General features: G+C 44.9%; 1 protein-coding gene across 1 annotated transcript in view; it reads left to right on the forward strand.

Annotated features, from left to right (window-relative positions):
* Positions 1–27,004, forward strand: part of EFL1 (elongation factor like GTPase 1) — a 287,352-nt gene that overhangs the window by 117,602 nt on the left and 142,746 nt on the right. Inside the window, exon 15 of the mRNA XM_040414072.1 lies at positions 5,603–5,738. Within this exon, the coding sequence (XP_040270006.1) occupies positions 5,603–5,738 (136 nt within the window). The remainder of the gene's footprint in view (positions 1–5,602; positions 5,739–27,004) is intronic.

Raw genomic sequence — 27,004 nt, forward strand, 5'->3', positions numbered from 1 at the left:
GGCAAGAAGGTTTGCTGTGTCTGTCAGCGTAGTGTCCAGATCATGGAGGCGCTACCAGGAGACAGGCCAGTACATCAGGAGACGTGGAGGAGGCAGTAGGATGGCAACAACCCAGCAGCAGGACCGCTACCTCCGCCTTTGTGCAAGGAGGAACAGGAGGAGCACTGCCAGAGCCCTGCAAAATGACCTCCAGCAGGCCACAAATGTGCATGTGTCTGCTCAAACGGTCAGAAACAGACTCCATGAGGGTGATATGAGGGCCCGACGTCCACAGGTGGGGGTTGTGCTTACAGCCCAACACCGTGCAGGACGTTTGGCATTTGCCAGAGAACACCAAGATTGGCAAATTCGCCACTGGCACCCTGTGCTCTTCACAGATGAAAGCAGGTTCACACTGAGCACATGTGACAGACGTGACAGAGTCTGGAGACGCCGTGGAGAATGTTCTGCTGCCTGCAACATCCTCCAGCATGACCGGTTTGGCATTGGGTCAGTAATGGTGTGGGGTGGCATTTCTTTGGAGGGCCGCACAGCCCTCCATGTGCTCGCCAGAGGTAGCCTGACTGCCGTTAGGTACCGAGATGAGATCCTCAGACCCCTTGTGAGACCATATGCTGGTGCGGTTGGCCCTGGGTTCCTCCTAATGCAAGACAATGCTAGACCTCATGTGGCTGGAGTGTGTCAGCAGTTCCTGCAAGACAAAGGCATTGATGCTATGGACTGGCCCGCCCATTCCCCAGACCTGAATCCAATTGAGCACATCTGGGACATCATGTCTCGCTCTATCCACCAACGTCACGTTTCACCACAGACTGTCCAGGAGTTGGCAGATGCTTTAGTCCAGGTCTGGGAGGAGATCCCTCAGGAGACCGTCCGCCACCTCATCAGGAGCATGCACAGGCGTTGTAGGGAGGTCATACAGGCACGTGGAGGCCACACACACTACTGAGCCTCATTTTGACTTGTTTTGAGGACATTACATCAAAGTTGGATCAGCCTGTAGTGTGTTTTTCCACTTTAATTTTGAGTGTGACTCCAAATCCAGACCTCCATGGGTTGAAAAATTTGATTTCCATTTTTTTATACAAAGTATTTCAGAAGAATATTTAATTAATTCAGATCTAGGATGTATTATTTTTGTGTTCCCTTTATTTTTTTGAGCAGTGTGTGTGTGTATATATATATATATATATATATATATATATATAGGCTCCGGGCTGGAAGTGGGCACAATAAGAAAAAAATGTTTCATTACACCTCAGGTCAGACCCCCAATGTTAATCAGACCTCAGCTAACAGCCCCAATAAGATCCCCAATGTTAATAAGACCTCAGCTCAGACCCCAATATGAATGACCCCCAATCAGACCTCAGATAAGAGCCCCAGTGCCTCTCATCAGCCCCCCAGTGCCTCTCATCAGCCAGTAATAACAGCCCCCCCAATCATGTGCCAGTAATAACAGCCCCCCAATCATGTGCCAGTAATAACAGCCCCCCCAATCATGTGCCAGTAATAACAGCCCCCCCAATCATGTGCCAGTAATAACAGCCCCCCCCCAATCATGTGCCAGTAATAACAGCCCCCCCAATCATGTGCCAGTAATAACAGCCCCCCCAATCATGTGCCAGTAATAACATCCCCCCCAATCATGTGCCAGTAATAACAGCCCCCCCAATCATGTGCCAGTAATAACAGACCCCCAATCATGTGCCAGTAATAACAGACCCCCCCAATCATGTGCCAGTAATAACAGACCCCCCCAATCATGTGCCAGTAATACCAGACCCCCCCCAATCATGTGCCAGTAATACCAGACCCCCCCCAATCATGTGCCAGTAATACCAGGACCCCCCCCCCCCCCAATCTGTGCCAGTAATTCCAGGGCCCCCCAAATTCACCAATCATGTACCAGCCCAGTATAATACCAGGGCCCCCCCCCCCAAATTCCCCAATCATGTGGCAGTATAATACCAGTGCCCCCCTTTTATGTGCCAGTTAAAAAAAACTAATTATTGTATATACAACATTACAGTCACATATATTGTGGTAGATATGATCGACACTATATTCATATGACTCAATAGTGTCGATAAATTCAATAATATATTACACCAAGAAACTTCAAGTATATGCTGTTATTTGGGAAGAGGGGGTATTATCTTCTAGCGCTCTATCCCAATTTGGGAAACTGAATGTCACTGAAAATGTTGTAGGTGTATTCACTGGGAGCGCAATATGTTCACTGAGGAAGGGAGAGTGAATCTACCCGTAACGCGTATGGTGAAACAAGTGATGTACCTGCATTGAAAAGCCTCCGATAATACTGTATGGCCATACAGAAGAAAATCTCTACAGTAAAGGATTAACTATTCTTATCGTCGAAAGCTGCACCAAAGGAAATTGCGGAACAGAGTGGCAACTCCTGCGATCTTTGGAACTCCTGCGAAATTTAAACCAGCTTGCTGTATGGAGCGACTGAATAAGCCGGCAAATATTTAAAGCTCCATTGAAGCAATAGGGAGACAGCAGACGCTAGACGGTAAGCCAAACATCGATTTAAAGTTTTCTCCAATCCAAAGCTCATATCGAGCTTAAAAGGATCAGCTATAAGAGACTTTTCACATTATCAGGATTCCTGTGGACACTTTATGAACATATTGCGCTCCTAGTGAATACACCTACAACATTTTCAGTGACATTCAGTTTCCCAAATTGGGATAGAGCGCTAGAAGATAATACCCCCTCTTCCCAAATAACAGCATATACTTGAAGTTTCTTGGTGTGATATATATTATTGAATTTATCGACACTATTGAGTCATATGAATATAGTGTCGATCATATCTACCACAATATATGTGACTGTAATGTTGTATATTATTGCTACATTGTTCTTATAAATTTTAGTACTTGTATTTTATGGGGATTTAATAAATATTTTCTGCACATGTCAATCTGGTTGCCAAGTGTATGAGTGCTCGCTCATTATTCTATTACTACATTTGCCTTTAAAAGAGGGTGGGGTGATTCCCTCTATATGAGCTTGCAGCACCATACCTTAACTACTTGCTAGTGAGCCACCACAACCTACCACTATTAATTATTGTATATAATATAGTTAAAAATAAAATAAAAAAAAAAGAACACTTATACTTACCTCTTTGGAGCGATGCGATGCAGGCCTCTTCCAGCCTGTGTCCTGACTCCAGCGCTGTACAGCTCAGGTGGCGCGATGACGTCATCGCGCCGCCTACGCCGGCCTCTGATAGGCTGCCGGCCTAGTAGTGCCGGCAGCCTATCAGAGGAACAGGAAAGGGACACACCTCCCTGCCCTGCTCCTCCGCAGCCTTCTGTTTGTATTGCTGTCCTGAGGACGGCGATATAAACAGAAACAGATCACCATGGAGATGAGCGCTTCGCTTCCACAATGGAAGTGCTCATCTCACTGCCTGCCGCCACCGCACACTGCCTGCCCTGCCGCACACAGACACTGCCGCTGGCCTGGTCTGAGCCTGGGGGGGATTTAACCAAACCTGTCCCTCCCGCATTATTTCCTGGGGGGGATCCGTCCCCCCCGCTTCCTATGCCCATGGTCGGATGTATTCTAACAAGGAACAGTAGTTTTGGCCAACCAGTGGCAGACTGGAAAAGTCGGGAGTGTTTGAATTCTTATGAATGATCTTTTACCCATGAACAATCTTTCTTTGAAAGAACATTCCTAGAAATATTGCTTGTCCATTTCCAGTCTCATTGAAAACGTATGGCCAGGTTGAGTGAGGAGCAATATAAACTAAATAGTGTGTGACTGCCTCTGTAAAATGCGGTTCATTCCATCTAAGGCCTCATGCACACGGTTGTTGCCTGGCCGTTCCGTTCCGTACATGGGCACCATCCATGTGGCTAATGCAGACTTCAGCTTGAATGGGTCAGTGATCCGTCCGCACCGAACTCCGTGGGGTTCTGTGCCTACGTTCCCCACCTTCCAGATTGCGGACCCATTCTCTCTATTTAACTTCTTATATCTTTTTTTTTGTACACTTTTTAGAACGTGTTGGCACATGCATATTTATGGTGCCCCTTCCTTTTTTCAGCACTTAAGTATACCTATAAATATGGCTAGGCATGATGGCATTCGTTTCTGCTTGGCATTCTTTGAGAAGGAGGAAAAATAATTTGATCCAGTGTGTAATGGACACCATCTGTTGTGAGATTGCTGTGCATGTTTTAACAGAAGGTTGTGCGCTAGAGTTGACTAAATCCATTACCTACTATGATTTCAGCGGTGGCAGAATTTTCACATTACCAGGTCTGCTGACGGCTCTGTGCCCAGGAGATAAGTTCGGAGGTTTAGCTATGAGACCGGCCTCACTCAAAGATTCTGTTGTTATAGTAATTGTATCTATTAGTGGAAGTCAGCATGGGGCTGATTGAATGCATAATTGACTTGCAACTGCTTTTTACATATTGAAATGAGGCATAATGCTAGGAAGGCAGATATTTCTCTCAATGTCGTGTGCACATCTAAAAACGGTAGCTCATCTTAAAGGGGTTGGCACCTTTCTTGCTACTTGTGACCAAAGTGTGTGTAAGATGACTATACGGGAAGTGCTAATATAGCCTTTGTTGATATTCGGTGCCGTTTGCTATATTTCATAAGCTAGGCCCCCCTGTTCTGTCTCCCCATAAGATGGCCACAGATGGATTTCAGGCAAATCACCTCCATGTGATGTCTCCTCTGTTCATACACAGTGCCCCTACACTAAACTACCAAGATGGCAGGTGCAGTGTGTATAGTGGCACATTATATCACCCCAGCATAGCCAAATACCAAAGTGCATCACAAAATACCACCTCAAAAACTGCCCTTCTGTGGTGGCCAGCCCCATCTGTCCTACTTTGTCCTCCTACTCTAGTTGCCTTATGATGGCAATACACTTGAATTCAGGAATCAGGAGGGGAGAGTCCACCCGGTACTTATCAAGGCTGCTGGCCCCCTGGACATCGGCCCACCAGGAAGTTTCCCTGGAGGATCTATGGCCAGTCCACCACTGTTGCCAATATGCCAAGACCTTTCCCAAGTTTGCAATGCAAAGGATGAGATCCAAAACCATCCTGCAACATAATGGACATGCCTCAGCACAGACGTGAAAACTCATGGCATGACCTGAATTTCAAGTGGATTTTGTGCCTCAATTTATGGGTTTGGTTCTAAGTAGCCCCTTGCACAGGTATTGTACTGTAATCTGCCACCTCTGAACGTGGCACAAAGGAAGAAACTGAACGTCGCAGGATGACAGGCCGAACTGGATGGACAAATGTCTTTTTTAGGTCTTAGGTACTATGTTACTATGCTGTTATCTAGGCATCCTTGTCAGAATTTATTTTAATGGTGTAAATCAGGGATGCCCAACCTACAGCCCTTCAGCTGTTGCAAAACTACAACTCCCAAATGCCCTGTCCAGGCATGATGGAAGTTGTAGTTCTGCAACAGCTGGAGGGCCGCAGGTTGGGCATCCCTGGTGTAAATTATTTGTGTCTGGCTACATTTTTAGCAGATTACTCTCCCCCCACAAATAAAAACGATAAACCTGTCCTTGTTTCAGCTGCCATCTGATTGCCCCATCACTGCTGACATCTCTGCCATCCCGCACATGGCTTGCTGCTCTCTGGATAGCCTTTACCTTCTGATGGGCCGTGAATTGAAAGACCTGGAAGAAGTACCTGCAGGCAATGTCTTAGGTATGGTTTGGTTCCTTTTTTTTTTCTTTCCTTTCTTCTTACAACTACAGAATGAGTTAAGATGTAATCATTCAGTGTTAACTGTAATGAAGAGACTCCTAGTATCTAGTGGTACTTCAGTATTTGTCACATGATTTATATCTTCCAAATGTAAAATGAAAATACAGTGCAGCCATCTGACCAACAGGAGATTGTCACCTATTGTCATGTAGCATCTTTTCTTCTGGATGTATATAAAGGGAGCTGAGCTGCGGTAACCAGACATGGCCACCACACACTGGATGGAGCTTTTCGGCTTCATTCTCTGAGATAGTTCCAGCACTGGTGGTTGCTGCAAAACAGCTGATTTGTTCTAATAGGTCAATGTCTACTGTATAACCTGGACCTATAAGCTAATACTGACTAGTTAGTCTATTGTAGTGGGCACGAAAGATGGTACAGCCCTTCCTAAATCTAAAAGACCTGAAAGAAGTATCGTCGGGGGTCTGAGTGCTGAGACCACCACCAATCTCTAGAAAGATGAGAGAAAAGAGCTCACATGGCTCACTCTGTCGCCTCACTGCATGAGATAGAATTGAGATGGGCTCATAGACCTGCAGCGAGGAGAGAGAGCATGCTATGTGAGTGCTTCTGTCACCTCCTCCTAGTGAACGACCTGTAATTATGACATGTCAAAGGTTTATTTTTTTTTTTTTGAAAGCTCTGTGACACTGTTATCATTGAAGTGGTTCTCCGAGATCCTCGGGATAGGTCATCAATATGAGATTGGCGCGGGTCAGACTCTCGGTACCTCCATCTACCACCTGTTTGAGTGGGACGCAGCGCTCCCATGAGCACCGTGTCCTCCTCATAGCTTACAAAGCATAGCGCCATACATTCTATAGCGTCTAGTCTTGGTACTGCAGCTCGGCCCTAATCTTAGGACCAATCCTGAGGGTAGGTCATCAATATGTATGAGTATGCTGAATGGGGCTTTGTAAAACTTCATTCACAAGCACTGTATTCGTTTTGAAGATTTCTCACCAACAAATTGGGCAAATCTGAACTTGGCCTTAATGTTCATTTTGTAGCTGTGTAGAAGGCTAGGCAGTGGAAGGGGTTATCCAATTTCTTAAACCCCCCCCCCCCCACATGTGCTGGGCCCCTCACAGGTAATATAGCGCCGCTCCTGGTCCCCGCACCGCTGCTGCTGCTTCTCCCTGTACACAGATGTAAACATCCGGTGTTGGGGGGGGGGGGGGGGGGGGGGGCAGCCAATGGCAAACGGGGACAAGCCTCCCTAGCATCGTGGGTGACGCTAGGGAGGCTCGTCCCCGTCTCTGCCTGCCATTGGCTGCTACTTTCTTTCCCGACACTGGGTGTTTTCATTCGTGTGCAGGGAGAAGCAGCAGCGGTGCAGGGAGAAGCAGCAGCGGCAGTGCGGGGACCAGGATCGGCACCGTGTTCGGGAAGCAGGGTAAGTATATTACCGGTGAGGGGCCCGGCACACGTGGGGGGGGTTTTGAGAAATTGGATAACCCCTTTAATTAAATGGGCTGTCCATAATACTCACTTGAAGATGATGAGTGTGTTTGGTGGGGGGTCCTGTTACCGTATACAAAGCCCTTCTGAGCGCTTCATGGGCATACACAACGGGAAATCCCAATAACTGCTGTCAGCAGGGTAGAGTAATGATGGCTGGCATTGCTTCCCCTTGTGGAAAGGGAAAGTTTGGATAGTAAGAGTATATCAGGAAGGCTCAAGTGCAATTCTCCAACACGTAAACATCGGTTCACCAAAGGTAAAGATTTTTCTGCCATCTTCAGCTGTAATAACTGTTCATGTTTAGTTCTTAACTGATTGAACATATCAGGTTACCGCACAGAGGTTTCCTCACGTTCTGGAAATAGAGTTCTAGTTAAGAGGGGGAAAGAAGAGGAACCTCGCACATCTGGAAGAAATTCCAACTTTCCATGACACAGTTTTGGAAACTTAATTTCCATGATATTTCACATGACCAGATGGAGCAGACATTTCCTATTTTTAGCTTGTTTTATCACTGACTGAATATAAAATGCCACTATAGATTATAAGAATTGTGTTTTGGCAGCGCTTAAGCAGTTTTGTGATAGTCCGTGATAATACCAACTCCAAGGACAGTGCGCATGTAAGTCCTACTGAAATGTAGTCCAGTGTCAATCTAGAATTACCAGTGCCTTAAGGGGGTTATCCAATTTCTCAACTCCCACATGTGCTGGGCCCCTCACAGGTAATATACTTACCCCGATCCCGGCGCCGTTCCTGGTCCCCGCACCGCCGCTGCTGCTTCTCCCTGTACACGGATGAAAACATCCTGGGGGGGGGGGGGGAGAAGCCACTGGGGGACAGGGACGACTCTCCCTAGCATCGTGGGTGACACACTAGGGAGGCTTGTCCCCGTCCCCGCCTGCCATTGGCTGCTCCTGACACCGGATGGTTTCATCCGTGTACAGGGAGAAGCAGCAGCGGCGGTGCGGGGACCAGGAACGGCGCCGGGAGCAGGGTAAGTATATTACATCTGTGGGGAGGGAGGATAATCCCTTTAATTGCATTGATCAATGATAGATCTGTCAGCTAAGGGTCCTTTTACATGGGCAGATTATTTGCAGATCACGAGCGCTGATAGATAATATGCTAGTCAATTGGTGCTTGTTATTACTTTCATTATTAATTCCGTGAGCACTGACTACATCAGCTCCATAGAAGTGAGTAGAGCGACCTGAGCGTTACTGCCCCATTCAGAGAGGGGACCCCTCGTTCTTGTGATTGCACAGGGTCCCAGCAGACAAACCCCCTGCAATCTGATATTTATAACCCGTCTTGTGGATAAGTCATTTTCGTGGGATAACCACTTTAATATGTGATTAAAAAATGTTTTGTGGAAGTGTCCCTTTACAGAATGGCTTGAAGCTATTTTTTATATCCTAAAATGTTTTGTATGTTTTCATTCCTAAATGATAAGTTCAAGGAAAACGAAGATCACAACACATACCCCAGCCTCATGAACCATCACATAATAACAGTGGTTGGGGTCCTAGGTTCGGATCTGACCAAGGACAACATCTGCATGTAGTTTCTATGTTCTCCTTGTGCTTATGTGGGTTTCCTCCCAAACGAAAAATATATACTGATAGGGGAACTCCATTGGGGAAAGCGCCTGACGATAATGTCTGTCTGTGGAATATGTCAGCGCTATATAAGTGAGTGAGTAAAAAAACAGTATTCTTCAGTGTGTAAAATAGCTTTTCACACTGTCAGTTAAAGAGGACCTGTCACCATGAAATGTAGTACAATCCACAAGCAGCACGTTATAGAGCAGATTGATATAGTTAAAAAAAAAAAAAAAAAAAATTCTGAAAAACTTGTATTTTATACATTCAAAAACTCCTCTCTTTCTGCACTGAGTTGTACACGGGGGCCATATTAGTGGCTGGCAGCTATCTATATATACTCACACAGGGAATGCTGATAACACCTTCCCCAGAACAATGGGCCTCAGAAAGAGCAGAGTTTCAGACGCCGTTCTTAATAACCCCTATATTTGGTGGTGGATCCACCGAAGTTATGAAGAGACACTGGCCTCTTCATAACTTTGGCGCATCCAGCGGCAGTCTAAATGTAAGACCGCTTCCTTGCTGTCTTACATATAGACCATTTGTGTGAGGTCCGGATCTAACACAGTGGCAAGTAAGGGAAAGGACATCACAGCAGTACAGTGCTGCAGAATCCATAGAAGGGAGCCGTTCCCTGAGTCTATCACCACCTCTTTCCATTTTAAACTGTTCCTGGTGTCCTGCAAGTCCCATAAATCCTAACTCAGACATACCTTTGTGTGCTTTTCTTAATATTTATTGTCCCCCCAAAAACTCTTTATATAGATATGCAAATTAGCATAAAAGAGCTGAAGGGGCACACATCACCGCTGTGCTTGGTGGCTCCCTCTACTCCCGACATCATGAAGCCAGTGCTTGAAATCTTGCGCAGGCACACCTCACCACCCGAATGTCAAACATAGGGGTGATGTGCACCTGCTTGAGATTTCAAGTGCTGGCCGGATAGCGCCAGGAGCAGAGGGAGGTGGGGAGAAGGTGAAGAGGGGAGGACGAGGCTCAGTTCAAATGAGAGAGGCTGAGGTTCGTTGTTGACGGGTACTTCTTTTATGCTAAATCGCATATTGATATGCAGATCTTTTTCAGGTGCAATATAAAAGGAGAAAAGCACACAGAGGTATGTCTGGAATCAGCGTAAACGGATCAGTCAGTGAAGGAGAGAGAAGCATAAGAGCTTAGAACAGTGACATGACCCCAAAAAAGTGTCTGTTTTACTGTTTGTTTGTTTTTAAACCGATTGAAAACCATGCAACCGATTTTTCTGCAAAACCGCAAAGTTTGAAATCTGTAGCAAAATCTGCATATAACACCTTCAACTTTTGCAGCGGTTTTGTGTGCAAATTGGTCGCATTATTTTAAACCATTAAAAAAAAGAGGGCAAAATAGACATGCTCTTTTTTTGTTTTGTTTATATGATCACTGTTCTAGACATTTATGATTCTTATGTTGCTTAGAACAACGATAGTAAAAATTGAAGAAAAAAAAAGTATCCATTTTGTTCTCTATTTTTTAATGGATTAAAATAATGCAGCCGATTTTCACTCAAAACCGCTGCAAAAGTTGCATGTGTTATATGAAGATTCTGCTGCAGATATCAAACTTTGCGGTTTTGTGTAAAAATTGACTGCATTTTTTTAATCTGTTCAAAAAAATAGAGAACAAAATGGACACTTTTTTTTTCTCCTTCAATTTCATTGTCCTTTGTCCTTCACTGACTGATCCATTTAGCCAGTCAACGATTCCTCTGTACTAGTGACCCAGGAGAATGGTCTCTGGGTCATCAATTATATGGTGGAAGGCTACAGGGGGGAATCATTACTCAAGGTACACCATTGTAGATAGATTGACCGTTTTTTTCTGTATTTAAAGAGAGTCTGTCACCACAAAATGCAGTGCGTTATAGAGCAGAAAGAGCTGAGCAGATTGATGTATAGTTTTATGACAGAAGATCTTTCTGACCCCAGTATGGCCCATTCAGCAATAATCAGTGATTGATAACCTTCTGTGTGTGTGTATACTGATACAATGTCCCTCGTGTACAACTGAGCAGAGACTCGAAGAGGACCTGTCATCACAAAATGCAGTGTTAGGCTACATGCACACGACGTGCCGTTTTTTGTGGTCCACAAAAAACGGAAGCCGCCCGTGTGCCTTCCGCAATTTGCGGAACGGAACGGGTGGCCCATTGTAGACATGCCTATTCTTCTCCAGAAAACGGACAAGAATAGGACATGCTATATTTTTTTGGCGGGGCCTCGGAACGGAGCAAAGGATGCGGACAGCACACGGAGTGCTGTCCGCATCTTTTGCGGCCCCATTGAAGTGAATGGGTCCGCACCCGAGCCGCAAAAACTGCGTCTCGGATGTGGACCAGAACAACTGTCGTGTTCATGAGGCCTAATATGAAGACAGCACATTATAGAGCAGGAGGAGCTGAGCAGATTGATAGTTTTATGGGAAAAGATTCAGCAAAATGTGTAATTTATTCATTTAAATCTCTATTTCTGTCTGCACTTACAAAAGGAGTTCTATCAGTCACAGATAAAACCTCCTCCATGTACAACTGAAGTCAGAAATAGCAGACATTTACATGTATACAAGTTTTATTGAATTTTTCCCCAAAAAACGATATAGCAATCTGCTCAGCTCCTTCTGCTGTCTGGTGCTTTTAGATACCGGATTTCGCGGTGACAGGTTCCCTTTAACTGACTGTGTGAAAAGCTATGTTACATGCTGGAGAATACTGTTATTATGTAATGGTTAATGGGGCATGCTGTAATTTTCATTTCCTTTGAATATGTCATTTAGGAATGCAAAAAATAAAACAACGTTTTAGATAAAAAAATAAAAAAATAAATGCTTGTTGCCATTGTTTAAAGGGACACAGATCAAAACATTGTCATCACATATTGAAGGGGTTATCCCATTAAAATGAATGATCTGTTCACAGAATAGGTGTGAAATTTCAGATTCTCGACAATGAGGCGTCTGCAAGTCTCTCTGAATGGAGCAGTAGTGGGCATGTCTGTCCACCGCACCATTCACTGCGACAGGACAAAGCGCTCATAGAAGTCAATGGCATGGCAGACAAAATGTGCACTTACCACTCCATTCTGAGAGGGGACTCACGATGCAAAAAATCCCAGCAGTTGAACCCTCTGCAATCTGATACCTATGACTTATCCCGTGAATAGGTGAAAAATTATTTTCATGAAATAACCCCTTTGAGCATCTGGATTTACAGTATTTCTGTGGTGTAAGAGCAGTGTATGGAGTGGGCTCCCTAGCTGTACCTGCTCCAAACATGGAGGTTGCTGACTATGTCATACAGCTGGCACCTGCTTGCTATGGCTAGGATCTCAAGATAACTCCCATCCTGGTCATTTAACTCCTTAGTTGCCGCAATCAATAGCAACTGAGTCATCTTAATAAAAACTATATGAATTTGGTATTGCTGTGATCATACTGACCCTCAGAATAAGGCCTTGACCGGCCCCTAATAAAACAGTCCTATCCTTGTCCGTAATGCGGACAATAATAGGACATGTTCTATTTTTTTGCTGAACGGAAATACGGACATACGGAAACGGAATGCACATGGAGTAACTTCAGTTTTTTTTGCGGACCCATTGAAATGAATGGTTCCACATACGGTCCGCAGAAAAAACGGAACAGACAAGGAAAGAAAATATGTTTGTGTGCATGAGCCCTAAAGTTCTGTCATTGTTATTGCATAGTGAACAATGGTGAAATCACATTTTTCACCTCAGATATATATTTTATTTGCAGTTTTGCAATGCATTATATGGATCATTAGATGGTGCCATTAAGGTACAACTCATCTCACACAAAAAAATATAAAAAATATGTCTACTAAAATTTTATATATAAAATGAGTGTATGTTTTTCTGGATATAATTTTTTCTATGTGTGCTAGTTCCTGTTCTTTGAATTCCCCTCTGTCTGGACATTTAGCCCCCCGGAGAGGCTCACTTAATAAACTCACATCACCCTTAAAGGGTGCTGCCACACATTCAGGTCTCCTGATGCAGCTTTTGAAGATAAAAATCAGGTGTGGATCATAGAAAAAGTAATAATACAAACACTTCACTTCTAGTTTTTTTTAAACTGCATAAAAAAATCTGAACGTGTGGCAACAGAGCACCCTAATAGGGAACACCATAATTATCTGATGGCCGTGGCACCTGTCATGGTATATCAGACAGCAAGTGAATAGGAATTTCCTGAAGTTCATGCACGGAAGCGTGGCAAATGGGCAAGCGTAAGGATCTGAGCAACTTTAACAAAGTCCAAATCGTGATATTGTGTGTGGTTAGACAACCGGACCAGAGCATCTACAAAACACCAGGACTTAGTACCTACCAAATGTGATCAAAGGAACGGCAAAAGGTGCACCAGCAACAAGGTCAAGACTTATTGATGGGCTTAGAGGGCAAAGGCAAACAGTCCGGTGTAATCCCACTAAAGAGCTATTCTTGCTGAAAAAGTTAATATTGGACAGAGGTCTTGTAGAGCCGGTGGCTTGACAGGTCAGAGCTGTTTTTCCTGCACGAGGTTGACTTGCAAAATATTAGGCAAGTTGTTTTATTACTGTGGGTGATTTTATTTATTTCTCTTGCTTATATGGTGCTGACATATTCCACGACGCTTAAAGAGGACCTTTCACCGATTCTTACCCTATGAACTAACTATACAGACATGTGGAGCGGCGCCCGGGGATCTCACTGCACTTACTATTCCTGCTACTCCTGCTATGTCCTCCGGTATCTCCGTTCCCTAAGTTATGGTAGGCGGAGTCTGCACTTGTTCTTCTGTAGCGCTGGCCAATCGCATTGCATAGCTCACAGCCTGGGAGAAAATAACCTCCCAGGCTGTGAGCTCTGCGCTGCGATTGGCCAGCGCTAGGGCAGACTCCGCCTACCATAACTTAGGGACTGGTATCTCCGCCTACTATAACTTAGTGAGCGGAGATACCGGAGGGCATAGCAGGAGAACGGAGCGGCGCCCGGGGATAATAGTAAGTGCAGTGAGATCCCCGGGCGCCGCTCTACATGTCTGTATAGTTAGTTCATAGGGTAAGAATCGGTGAAAGGTCCTCTTTAACTGATATTTTCATCACTCATTTTCTGCAAGGGAGCTCCCTATCAGTATATCTTCATAGTGTGGGAGGAAACCCACACAATCACGGGGAGAACCTACAAACTCCATGCAGATGTTGTCCTTGGTCAGATTCAAACCTAGGACCCCAGAGCTGCAAGGCACCAGTGCTAACCACTGAGCCACCATGCTGCCCCTTATATATACACTGTATTTGTACATAATTACTTTATAAAGTTCTAAAGTTAGAGGCAGAATTGTTTCAGGGATGACAGCCCATCTAGCTTTTCCTAGATTCCTGTGCAACTTACTTGCTCAGTTATTAGCTAAGAGTGTCACTTGCATCACCTCCTAACTAGACAGATTTACTATTCATGGTCCTTTGAAAGTAGGCCATGCATGACAACTTATGTGGAAATTGTGTTGCGAACGGGTCTGAGGATTGAAAATTAAGAGTATTTTTTATTTATTTTTTAACAATGGTAATTTAGACCGTTGTCCCATTTTGGAGTTGGAGTTTCCATTTTGTATGTTTGTTGTGATTTTTTTGTATTGTTATAATGTACTTCAGTGATTTTATACCACACCTGCTTGTGGTTTTTGATCAAGCATATTGGAGCACTGGACTCTGAGGTCTGCCAGCAGCGCTCCTGCTCACTGAGCATGTGGATTGGCGAAAAAGGGTCTCACTTTTTTGTCATGTGTACAGGAGCATTTGTCACCTTTGAAAATCCATTATCCAAAGTTCAGAAATCTTAAAGGGGTTCTTTAACCTTTGTCTTACTGATCGGTGGGGACAACCAGGATCCTCACCGGTCAGCTGTTTCAGAAGGCAGTGACGCTCGCTTGAAGTGAATGGGGCTGAGCTGCGCCCAGGCCATGGGACATAGTCGTGCCATCACTGGCCTGTAGGAAGCAGCGAGAAGGTCGCAGTGCTACTGCGAGTGCCGCTGCCTTATGAAAGGATAGATTATCAGTAAGAAAATGGTAAAGAACCCCTTTAAAATGCCTTAAAATAACCTTTTGCCCTCTGCCCAAATTTGATAAAAGGGGAGAGCTGTTAGCAAATAGTGGCTCATGCTGTGGTGGATTCAAACATCCATGTATCATCTGAGTGACCAGCATTTAAAACGGTTTTCTGGGACCCATTGAGGCCCGCAAACCCATCTTTTCCAAATTTCTGATATGCTTACTATATCCAAGTTGAGTGGATTGGTCTCTTGGGAACCTGGTCGCGTAATGCTCCTCTTCTGAAAAGCCTGTATCCTCTGACATGACATCCTTTTCCAGGTTTACAATCTGGGCTATGGGTGGGGACTCAACTTCCACAGCCCAGTATGGGGTAGGTGCCATGGATGGGGCCAGACTAATCATCTCCCTGGTGCATGCACAAACTCTTGAACTGAGAATTCAATGTGGCTACAAATAGTTCTTTCACAGCACTTCCCCTGTCCTGGACTGTGGAAGAGGCATTTACGTCCATAAACCAGACCTGAAACCTGGTAAAGGAAGTAATGTTGGGAAACAGAATGTTAGAAACTTTCTTAACTGGGAAAGATATGATTTTGAAGGGCCCACTGTGTCCAGGAATACCCCTTTAATACTACATTTCCCTTGCAGTGACCAGGTATTTGCTGAGGATTTTGAACCTGCTTTGTCTTCATTCTCTTATGAGGTTATCTTCATGAGCTTGCTATACACAGTAGAGTTTTTTTTCTCAGAAGTTGAGTGAAAATGTACAATACTCGTAAACTTGAATTGGTCTAATTGTCTGATTCAGTTTGGCTACAAAGAGCATCTCTGGAGGACCACTGGCGACTAGTAGGGACTGCTCATGATCAGCTTGTTGTTGTGGGACCTTCTCAAGACCTGTTTTTGATTAAACATTGATTGAAAAATGTTTGGAAAAGGTCCTCAGAACATGTTTCTTACAAACTCTACCTGTTCATACCCTAAATAGTTTATGTACACTTCATTGTTAATTATTCCCATGCCAAAGCCGTTTGGTGGAAAACTTCAAATACTCAGTTTCCATGCGAACAGACAAATTGGTTAATGTTGAGTTCTTCTGCACAATCAGTAGATCACCCCTGACCTCACAAACCAGCTCTTAGAGGAGACAAAGTGACTGTGACATATTAAGTCAATACTCTATCTCTGAGGACCATGTCTGAGCAAAATCTACACTACCACCGCCTCTCCGTCATTTAATAGTGAGTGTTCTCCACTGGGAAAATAATGTCACACCCAAAGGAGGCAAACACTGCCGGCGTATTTGTGAGCCATTTGTCATGGCGGTTAGCAGCGATTTCGGTTTCAAGGTAATTTGTTTTACAGCTTCAAAGGAAGCCCAAGTGTCTCTCCTTAGACTCATAGAGACGTTTCTTGCAGAATATGTAGCAAATTGGGAAAGCTGCTCTGTAGATTAGTAGTATTGCTCTTTGCTATTAAATGCTTGCTTTATGGAATGAGCGTTTAATCTTGACTGACTGTATTCGCAAGGTTTAACAGTAGAGATGCTGGAAGAAATGCAGTTCAAGGCTATAACAAGTAAAGTTCGCTCCTAACGTTTGGAAAAGATTTCATAAAAATCTGTTGCAATTTTTTTCCCCTCTCCTCTAATTTGGTCTTTTTCGTAGCTGGCTACTAACAAGGGAGAATGTGCTGAGGCCTAATAAGCCGTCACATTACTTTTGGTCTTTAGCAAGCTGGAGCGATCAAAGAACAGTTTTGATGTAAAAGCCGGTACACGAAGACTGGAACATTAGAGTGTGGTCATTGTGGGAGCAGAAATCCCACAGAATATCCTGCATTCAGACATGGAACAAACCGCATTGATTTTTAACGGGAAGGGATTCGGTTTGGTGCAGACTGTGAGCTCAGTAATGAACTGTTACAGCTCACGTGGGGAAAGAAAATATGAGGCTTTCTAATTTTAGTATGTGATTTTTCTTTTTCTTTTTTTATGGACATGAACACATACAGATATTGAGCGAGAAATACATATAGATATAGTGAAAATAAATTGTAGAGTTTGGAAAACATAGTACAAATTGTAAATTGGCCCATTTACTTAAACGGGTTGTCCATTGAGATTACAAGTGATCCTCAGGACAGGCGATCACTGTCATGTAGCTCATCTTATTCCAGTACCCTTTTAGTGCTGTATTAGATTACTTTATATAGACACAAACACATTGTGCCTCCATATAACTTCTGTGAAATCATAGGCACTTACAATATAGCAGTATGGTGCCATAGCAGTGTATGGATGCCTTATTAGCAAAGGATAACTTTGAAAATGTAAAGGATTTTTATATTGTTTGTCTATACTCGGGATAGGCCATCAATATCTGATTGGCAGGGTCCAGCACCCTCGCTCCTTCCAATCAGCTGTTCTGCAGTAGCTTTGTTCAAAAACACTGGGTCAGCACTGGAACGGCACAGCTCTGTCCATTGTGTAGTGGAAGGAACTGGTTACGGCAGTGCCTCCATTCCGTCCACTACACAATGGACAGGGTGTGTTGTGTCAGCGCTAGTGTTGAGCAAACTTGTGTTTTAAGTTTTGTGTCCAAAGTTCGGGTTCGGGTTATCGAAGAATCCCGTTATAGATTCCAAATTCCGTTATGGTCTGTGGTAGCGGAATCCATAACGGGATTCTTCAATAACCCGAACTTTGGACGCAGAACTTAAAACACAAGTTCGCTCAACACTAGTCAGCGCCTGATCTACTCTAGAACAGAACAGTGAGGGTGCTGGTTGACGGACCCTGCTGATCAGATATTGACGGCCTATCCTGAGAAAAAGCCACCAATATGAAAATCCTAGACAATCCCTTTTTAGATGTCATGAATTTTGCAGATTCTGCACTCAAAATTTCCAATAAATTACAGTACAAAACATGAGAATTGGGTTTCCAAAGCTCTGTTCATATGTAATGGAAAAATGCAGCACAGAATTCAAGTCTGATTAGATGCAGTTTTTCCCACATATCTCGCCCTTCCATTGAAAAGGGTGAAATCTGCAGCTAAAACCTCAAACATAGTTGACATGCTCCGGATTTGGACATTCGCAGCGCATGTCAATTTCCGTGCAGGAAAAATCTGCAAAGTGTACGTGAGATTTGTGCGTAGAAATCCGCATGTATTCCGCAACGTGTGCAGGCGTCTAAAGAAGAAAGTGACCTGGAGAACTAGTCAGGTCTAAACATGCAAAATGAGACATATTGGGATGTCCGACCAATGGACCAGAGAATCCTTCAGAGATCCTAGCCACGAGCGATACAGATTGTGTCAGGATCTGTTCAGGGAAAAAGCAATGTTTTGCCTTCAAGTTCAATTAATTCAGTGTGGGGTTTTTCCGTCCAAATCAGATTATATCCGGATTACATGTGTTTTTCACACTCGTGAAGAATAACCATCTACACCTCCTAGCAACCATCATTGATTGTATCCGGATGCCTTCCGTTTTTTACACAAGTCCCATTCATTTCTATGGGGCTAGGGCTGTTTGGCAAATGCACAATATAGAACATGCTGCAATTTCTACTGAACGCAAAGGTGATGCGTGAAAAACGTGTGCATGTGCACAGGCCCATCGAAATGAAGGGGTCAGGATACAGTCCGGATACTATGCGTTCACAATACGCATCACATTCGGATGGAAAACTCGCTCATGGGACTAATCACTTCTTGGCCTTTTCCACAGATGATCGATCGTTCCTTTTTGATGATAACCACCCTCAAAAGTGGACGTGAATAATTTCTCGGCCCATTGTCTCCCAGTCCGATGCTGGAAGGAGGCCAGTATTCCGTTGTTTACATAGTTTTGTATTGTGTTTTTTTGATCCCAATAGACCCATTGTTTCCGATGGCCGAATGTAAACTATTGAGTATTAAAAACATGTGTAAAAAGTATATATATAGCATTTTTAAACAACAGTAACCCTGCCAATTTATTTGAAGAAAGGTTACTGCTGATTCATGTGATCTGAGGAGGCAGACATTTGTTCTGAATTAGTTTTTCATCATGTGCTTACAGATCTAAATCATTTTCATCTTTCCTCCTTTTTGTGCGTAGCCTCATCATATTCTAATTGTTACCAGCACAAAATTACCTGCTTCAGCTCTATCTGACATAGCCTCAGTCTTCCTGCTGTGATTCTGAAAGGGGATTTTTTTGTAATTTAGAGCATTGACTGCGTCTTCAATTAGATTCAGGATGTTTTTACAGTGTTCAGTCGGGTTTGTCAATTCATTTTTAAAATTAGGTTTGAACGCTTTTCACGTTAAACTTTTTTCTCCTGTTTTTTGCAGACACTGCTATTGTTCTATAATTATGGTAATAACTGGATTTTTATTTGAGAGTGGCAGTTTTTCCAGTACACTATATATATATATATTTTTTTTAAGAAATGACCAGATCCAGATCCTTTGTGTATGAATGTAAATTCTTTTTTTCATTCCTATAATATTATGCTCACTTCACACTGCTTTAGGGCTCTTTCACACCTGCGTTATTGTCTTCCGGCATAGAGTTCCGTCGTCGGGGCTCTATGCCGGAAGAATCCTGATCAGGATTATCCTAATGCATTCTGAATGGAGAGTAATCCGTTCAGGATGCATCAGGATGTCTTCAGTTCCGGAACGGAACGTTTGTTGGCCGGAGAAAATACCGCAGCATGCTGCGCTTTTTGCTCCGGCCAAAAATCCGGAACACTTGCCGCAAGGCCGGATCCGGAATTAATGCCCATTGAAAGGCATTGATCCGGATCCGGCCTTAAGCTAAACGTCGTTTCGGCGCATTGCCGCATCCGACATTTAGCTTTTTCAGAGTGGTTACCATGGCTGCCGGGACGCTAAAGTCCTGACAGCCATGGTAAGTGTAGCGGGGAGCGGGGGAGCAGTGTACTTACCGTCCGTGCGGCTCCCCGGGCGCTCCAGAGTGACGTCAGGGCGCCCCAAGCGCATGGATCACGTGATCGCATGGATCACGTCATCCATGCGCATGGGGCGCTCTGACGTCATTCTGGAGCGCCCGGGGAGCCGCACGGACTGTAAGTATACCGCTCCCCCGCTCCCCGCTCCTACTATGGCAACCAGGACTTTAATAGCGTCCTGGGTGCCATAGTAACACTGAAAGCATTTGGAAGACGGTTCCGTCTTCAAATGCTTTCAGTACACTTGCGTTTTTCCGGATCCGGAGTGTAATTCCGGCAAGTGGAGTACACGCCGGATCCGGACAACGCAAGTGTGAAAGAGGCCTTAGTTTGGTCACTCTTATGGCGGGTTTACAATGCCTGATTATAGGGCTGATTAGTGGGGACAAACATTCCTACGAACGCTCATTCCTGATAATCTGCCGGTCCAAAGGTAAAACAATTGTTCATGTGGACACCTACAGTAAATAATCGTTTCGGGGCAGCAGATTGTGCTGTCTAAACTTTACTCTGCTGTCCAGAAACAATGCAGCAGTATAAGGATGGCCGATAGCAGTAGCCATCGCTTGTCCTCGGGGCAAAACCGCAACAAAATCTGCAAGCGACATAATGCGGATTTTTGTGTGGAAACGCAGAAATCCGCATAAAAATCCACACAGAAATTCTGTTTGTAAACACCTGTGTACAGGCCGCCTTAGGGTGTTTATATGCATGCGTTTTTTACTACTAAAAAAAGCCAGATAAGGCCTCATGCACACGACCGTTGTTTTGGTCCGCATCTGAGCTGCAGTTTTTGCGGCTTGGATGCGGACCCTTTCATTTCAATGGGGCCGCAAAAGATGCGGACAGCACTCAGTTGCTCTGTTCCGTGGCCCCACAAAAAAAATATAACCTGTCCGTTTAGCGGACAAGAATAGGCAGTTATATCAATGGCTGTCCGTGCCATCCATGTTTTGCGGATCGCAAAACACACAACAATCGTGTGCATAAGGCCTAAAACTCTTCAACTAAAAATGCACCCTTACACTACCTGCATATTGGTGCAGATTTTAAACTCTGCTTGGCAAGTCAATTCCTACAAAGGAAATATACGCAAAGATTTGTCAAATCTAATTTACCACATTTTCCCCCCAAAAGTGAGAGAAAAGTGTCAGTGTGTCTTATAGTCTGAATTCTAATGACCGCATCCATTACGGAAGCGGTCATTAGCATGCAGGAGGCATGGAGAGATGAGGCCAGCGCTGCACTGGCTGTACTCGCCTTCCCTGGTCGTCTTCCGGGCCTCGCTCTGCACGGTGTCCTGACTGCGTACAGCTTCAGGACGTAGTGCACGTAGGCGTGCGCTATAACCTGACACTGTACAAGGTCATGTCGAAGTGCATCGTGGGCTTGAAGAAGCAGTGCAGAGACCAGTTAGTCCTGGATCTGCAGCGTGGTCCAGAGCAAGTGAAGTATGTTTGTTTATTTTTAATGTCTGATCTGAGGTCTGATGGGAGTCTGGGTTTCATCTAAGGCAGATGAAGGCTCCAATAGGGGGCTGATCTGCGACTAATAGAGACTGGAGGCTGATTGAGGTTGGAGGATCTAATCTGAGGTTGATGGAGCTTGGGGGGACTGATTTTGGGGTCTGGTCTGATGAAGAATGGGGGGGTGTCATGCCCTGCTCAGGTTATGTGCGGAGGTCTGCCAGGTTAGCAGCACGTGTGTAGTTTTTTTGTTTTTGTTTTGGAGTTGAGCTGTATCCGCCTCCCTTCAGGTGCTCTGGGTGGGGTCGTTTGTATGAGTTTAAATCACGCCTCTTCCCAGTGTCCTGTGCGGGTTATAGCTCCTATCTTGCTCTGTGGAAGGAAGGAAAGATTTGCTATTTCTGCTCTGTGACAAGATAAGTTGGTTTTGTTTTTCTTTTGTGTGTTCTGTCTAGGCTATTAGGGAGACGCCTGCCTCCTCCAGGTCCTGAGGAAGCAGGCTGTCTCTTTTCCCCTGTCACCATCTTAGGGATTTTAGGGTATCTTCAGCCTTAGGCACGGGGGCACGTTTATTCCCACCTTCAGGGTCTGAACGTGGGCACAGTAGTCTAGAGAGAGCTGGTAGGGATTTGTAAGGAGGTGACCTTTAGCCCCAGCTTCTGGACTATACACTTGTTTGTGGTTTTCTGTGGTATCTTGTATCCTGTCCAGCGTGACATTATAACCCGCCAAAACCTAGACTGCCATTTCTCAGCAGCTTTGAGATGGAGTCAATTGATTCGTTGGTTGATCGCATGCAGGAATTAACTTGGGAGGTAGCTGACCTCCGCAATGCAGTTTCACTTTGTCAGAATTTTCTGCTTCATGGCTCTGCTGGTGGGAGTCAGTCCAGCCTTGAACCAGTCATGCAAGCTGTATTTTCAGCTGCGTCCGTCTTCATCTGGTGATGAGAGTCAGAGAGTAGGGATAATCATTTCCCTGCTTAAAGGGGACGAGCAGTCCTGGGCCTTTTCTCTGCCGACCGGTTCTCTGGCCCTCCGGTCGGTGGATGAATTTTTTAAAGCCTTGGGATTAATTTATGATGACCCAGATCGGGTCTCGATGGCAGAATCTAAGTTGCGTACTTTATTACAAGGAGAACATTCTGCAGAGGTGTATTGTGTTGAGTTTAGGAGATGGGCTAGGGAGTCTTGGTGGAATGACCCCACGCTTCGTAGTCAGTTTTGTCAGGGGTTGTCTGAGAGATTAAAAGATGCCCTCGCTTTTCATGAGTACCTGGATACATTGGAGAATGCTATGTCTTTGGCTGTACGGTTAGATAGACGCATTAGAGAGAGGTGTATGGTCTTCTCCACGCGAGGGATCCCTTCTGTGAGTGGTTTCGTCCCACCAGTTCCCCAGAGTATTATGACATATAATCCTGGGGTAGGGGAGGAACCCATGCAGCTGGGTCAGGTGTTGTTCCGTTCTGGTAATAGGAACTTAAGGAGATTGCATAAGCTATGTTATTACTGTGGAGAAAGTGGTAATTTTGTTTATGCCTGTCCTTTTGTTAAATCGCGTGTTGATGATAAAGAACCACAAAGAGGTTTACATAAAGAGAAAAAAAAACATCCTTGACTCTTGGTAGTGTGAATGGGCTGCCGGGGCAAGCAAGTATGCAATCTCCCTGCAATACTCGTTTTCTCCTTTCAGCTATGGTGGCACTAGACTCAAGAAAAGTTAATTTTCAAGTATTCCTTGATTGTGGTGCTGGGGTAAACCTTATTGATTATCTTTTTCTTCAAAATCTGGGCCTAAGTACTTACACCTTAGAAAGCGAGATTCCGGTGTTCGCAATCGATTCTTCTCCTCTCTCTCAAAGGAGTCTCACTCATATTGCTCATGGTATTCAGTTAAGGGTGGGTGATTCACATGTTGAGATCATTTCTTTTTTTATCATGAAGGACTTGCCCGCTCCTATGGTCTTAGGGTTACCGTGGTTGATAAAACATAACCCTAATATAGATTGGCAGGCAAGGCAGATCATTGGTTGGAGTGAATTTTTGTTCGGACAATTGTCTTAGTGCCTCTCTCTCTGGGGTGTCTACTATGGTTTTACCCCAGTATCTCTCAGATTTTGCGGATGTATTTGCGCAGGGTGGGGCTCAGGAATTGCCTCCTCATCGTGAATATGATTGCCCGGTTAATCTCATCCCAGGGGCTAAGTTGCCAAAGTCTCGGCTATACAATCTTTCTCAAAACGAAAGAGAGGTCATGCGTAAGTATATTGCCGAGAGTTTGGCAAAAGGTCATATTAGGCCATCTAAATCTCCGGTTGCAGTTGGGTTATTCTTTGTTAAGAAAAAGGATGGATCACTTAGACCCTGTTTGGATTTCCGGAAATTGAACCGCATTACGGTCCGTGATCCGTATCCCCTTCCTTTGATCTCTGACCTTTTTGATCAAATTGTTGGAGCCAAGGTGTTCTCCAAGTTAGATTTAAGAGGGGCCTACAATCTGATCAAAATGAGTGGAAAACGGCCTTCAACACATACGAGGGTCATTTTGAGAATCTGGTTGTGCCTTTTGAGTTAACTAACGCGCCAGCAGTGTTTCAGCGATTTGTCAATGATATTTTCCACCATTTTGTGGGAAGATTCGTTGTAATTTACTTGGATGACATTCTAATTTACTCTCCTGATCTGAAGACTCATCAGGATCACGTGAGACAGGTTTTGTCGATCCTTCGGGAGAATAAATTGTATGCTAAATTGGAGAAATATGTGTTTACTGTTCAGGAGCTTCCGTTTCTGAGTTACCTGCTTTCTGACTTTGGTTTTCGTATGGACCCCGAAAAGGTTCGGGCGGTTCTGGAATGGGACCGACCGGAGAATCAGAAAGCTTTGATAAGGTTTTTGGGGTTTACCAATTATTATAGAAAATTTATCTTGAACTACTCTACCATTGTAAAACCCCTGACCGATATGACTAAGAAAGGCGTTGATTTCTCTGTCTGGTCGGATGAGGCATTGCAGGCCTTTTTGGCTATTAAGGAATGTTTTGTGTCTGCTCCCATTCTGATGCAGCCCGATGTGTCTCAGCCATTCGTGGTGGAGGTGGATGCATCAGAGGTGGGGGTTGGAGCAGTGTTGTCGCAGTGTTCATCTCCTGGCAAGTGGCGTCCGTGTGCTTTTTTTTCCAAGAAGCTCTCGGTCGCCGAGAAGAATTATGATGTAGGAGATACGGAATTGCTGGCCATCAAATTGGCCTTTGAGGAATGGCGTCACTGGTTGGAGGGGGCGTCTCATCCCCTTACGGTATATACTGATCATAAGAACTTGGTTTACCTGCAATCTGCCAAGCGTCTGAATCCTAGACAGGCTAGATGGTCACTGTTATTTAGTAGGTTCAACTTTGTGGTTACTTTTCGCCCGGGGGTTAAGAACGTCAAGGCGGATGCATTGTCTCGTAGTTTTCCTAGGGGAGGTGATTCAGAGGATCCTGCTCCGATTTTGGCTGATGGGGTGGTTGTTTCCGCTCTGTACCCCGAGTTGGAGATGGAGGTGTTAGGAGCCCAGGAGGAGGATCCGGATTCTTGTCCCCCGGGTAGGTTGTTTGTTCCTGCTGAATTGCGATACAAGGTATTCAAGGAACATCACGATACTGTCCTTGCGGGACATCCCGGTGGCAAGTCCACCTTTGATCTGATTTCCCGGAGGTTCTGGTGGCCCGGTTTACGTAAGAGTGTTGAGGATTACGTAGCAGCTTGTGAGACCTGTGCACGGGCAAAGGTTGCTCACACTCGACCTTCTGGTTCACTTCTTCCTTTGTCTATTCCATCTCGTCCTTGGACGCACTTGTTTATGGACTTTATTACTGATCTGCCGAGTTCCTCTGGAAAAACTGTGATTTTGGTGGTTGTTGACCGTTTCAGTAAAATGCCTCACTTTGTATCATTAGCTAGTCTGCCCAATGCTAAGACTCTTGCTCAAGTTTTTGTGGATAACATTGTGAAATTACATGGCATTCCCTCGGATGTGGTTTCTGATAGGGGCACGCAGTTTGTTTCCAGATTTTGGAGGGCGTTCTGCTCTCGTCTTGGTATCCAACTTTCGTTCTCTTCGGCTTTTCATCCGCAGTCGAATGGACAGACAGAGCGTACTAATCAAAACCTGGAGACCTACTTGAGGTGCTTTGTGGCTGAGAACCAGGAGGACTGGTCCTCATTCTTATCACTAGCTGAATTTGCTTTGAATAACCATAGGCAGGAGTCCACGGGTAAGTCGCCATTTTTTGGTGCATACTGTTTTCATCCTCAGTTTGGTACCTTTTCTGAGACTAGTTCCTTTGGGAAACCAGAGAAGGAGAGATTTTCTTCTGCTTTGTCCTCTATCTGGCGGAAGATTCAAGTGAATTTGGATAGGATGGGTGAGAGGTACAAGCAAATGGCTGACAAGAGACATATGACTGGTCCGGACCTGTGTGTGTGTGATCTGGTGTGGTTATCTACTAAAAATATTAAACTGAAAGTACCATCTTGGAAACTGTGTCCAAGGTTTATTGGACCTTACAAAATATCTGCGGTTATCAATCCAGTAGCGTTTCGTCTGGATCTTCCGCAGATCTGGAGGATCCATGATGTGTTCCACAGGTCTTTACTTAAGAAATATGTGAAACCGATGGAACCATCGTCATTGCCTCCTCCCCCTGTTCTGATTGATGAAAATTTAGAGTTCGAGATCTCTAGGGTTCTTGACTCAAGTGTTCTTTGGGGTTCCCTTCAGTACCTGGTACACTGGAGGGGATACGGCCCTGAGGAGAGGATGTGGGTTCTGGCTGTGGATGTTAATGCCAGCCGGCTGGTGAGGGCTTTTCACAGATCCCACCCGGATAAAGTTGGGCCGGGGTGTCCGGAGGTCACCCGTAGAAGGGGGGGGGGGGGTACTGTCATGCCCTGCTCAGGTTATGTGCGGAGGTCTGACAGGTTAGCAGCACGTGTGTAGTTTTTTTGTTTTTGTTTTGGATTTGAGCTGTATCCGCCTCCCTTCAGATGCTCTGGGTGGGGTCGTTTGTATGAGTTTAAATCACGCCTCTTCCCAGTGTCCTGTGCGGGTTATAGCTTCTATCTTGCTCTGTGGAAGTAAGGAAGGATTTGCCATTTCTGCTCTGTGACAAGATAAGTTGGTTTTGTTTTTCTTTTGTGTGTTCTGTCTAGGCTGTTAGGGAGACGCCTGCCTCCTCCAGGTCCTGAGGAAGCAGGCTGTCTCTTTTCCCCTGTCACCATCTTAGGGATTTTAGGGTATCTTCAGCCTTAGGCACGGGGGCACGTTTATTCCCACCTTCAGGGTCTGAACGTGGGCACAGTAGTCTAGGTAGAGCTGGTAGGGATTTGTAAGGAGGGGACTGTAACAGACCGTTCAGCACACAACTCCGTTCAGACGATATCCTCCTTTCCGATTGACAGGCAGCTACTGCAAGCACCAGTCTGCCGAACTGCGAACTACACGAATCCTTCAACTCCCGAACAGGAAACACACGAACACTGGAAACAGCTGAACAGGAAAAGCATACAATCAGCTTACATCTTGGCAATCAGCATACAATCCAATTCCTCCCATAACGAGACGACACTTC

Source organism: Bufo bufo, chromosome 1 (genome assembly GCF_905171765.1).
Source record: "Bufo bufo chromosome 1, aBufBuf1.1, whole genome shotgun sequence".
Classification (NCBI taxonomy): domain Eukaryota; kingdom Metazoa; phylum Chordata; class Amphibia; order Anura; family Bufonidae; genus Bufo; species Bufo bufo.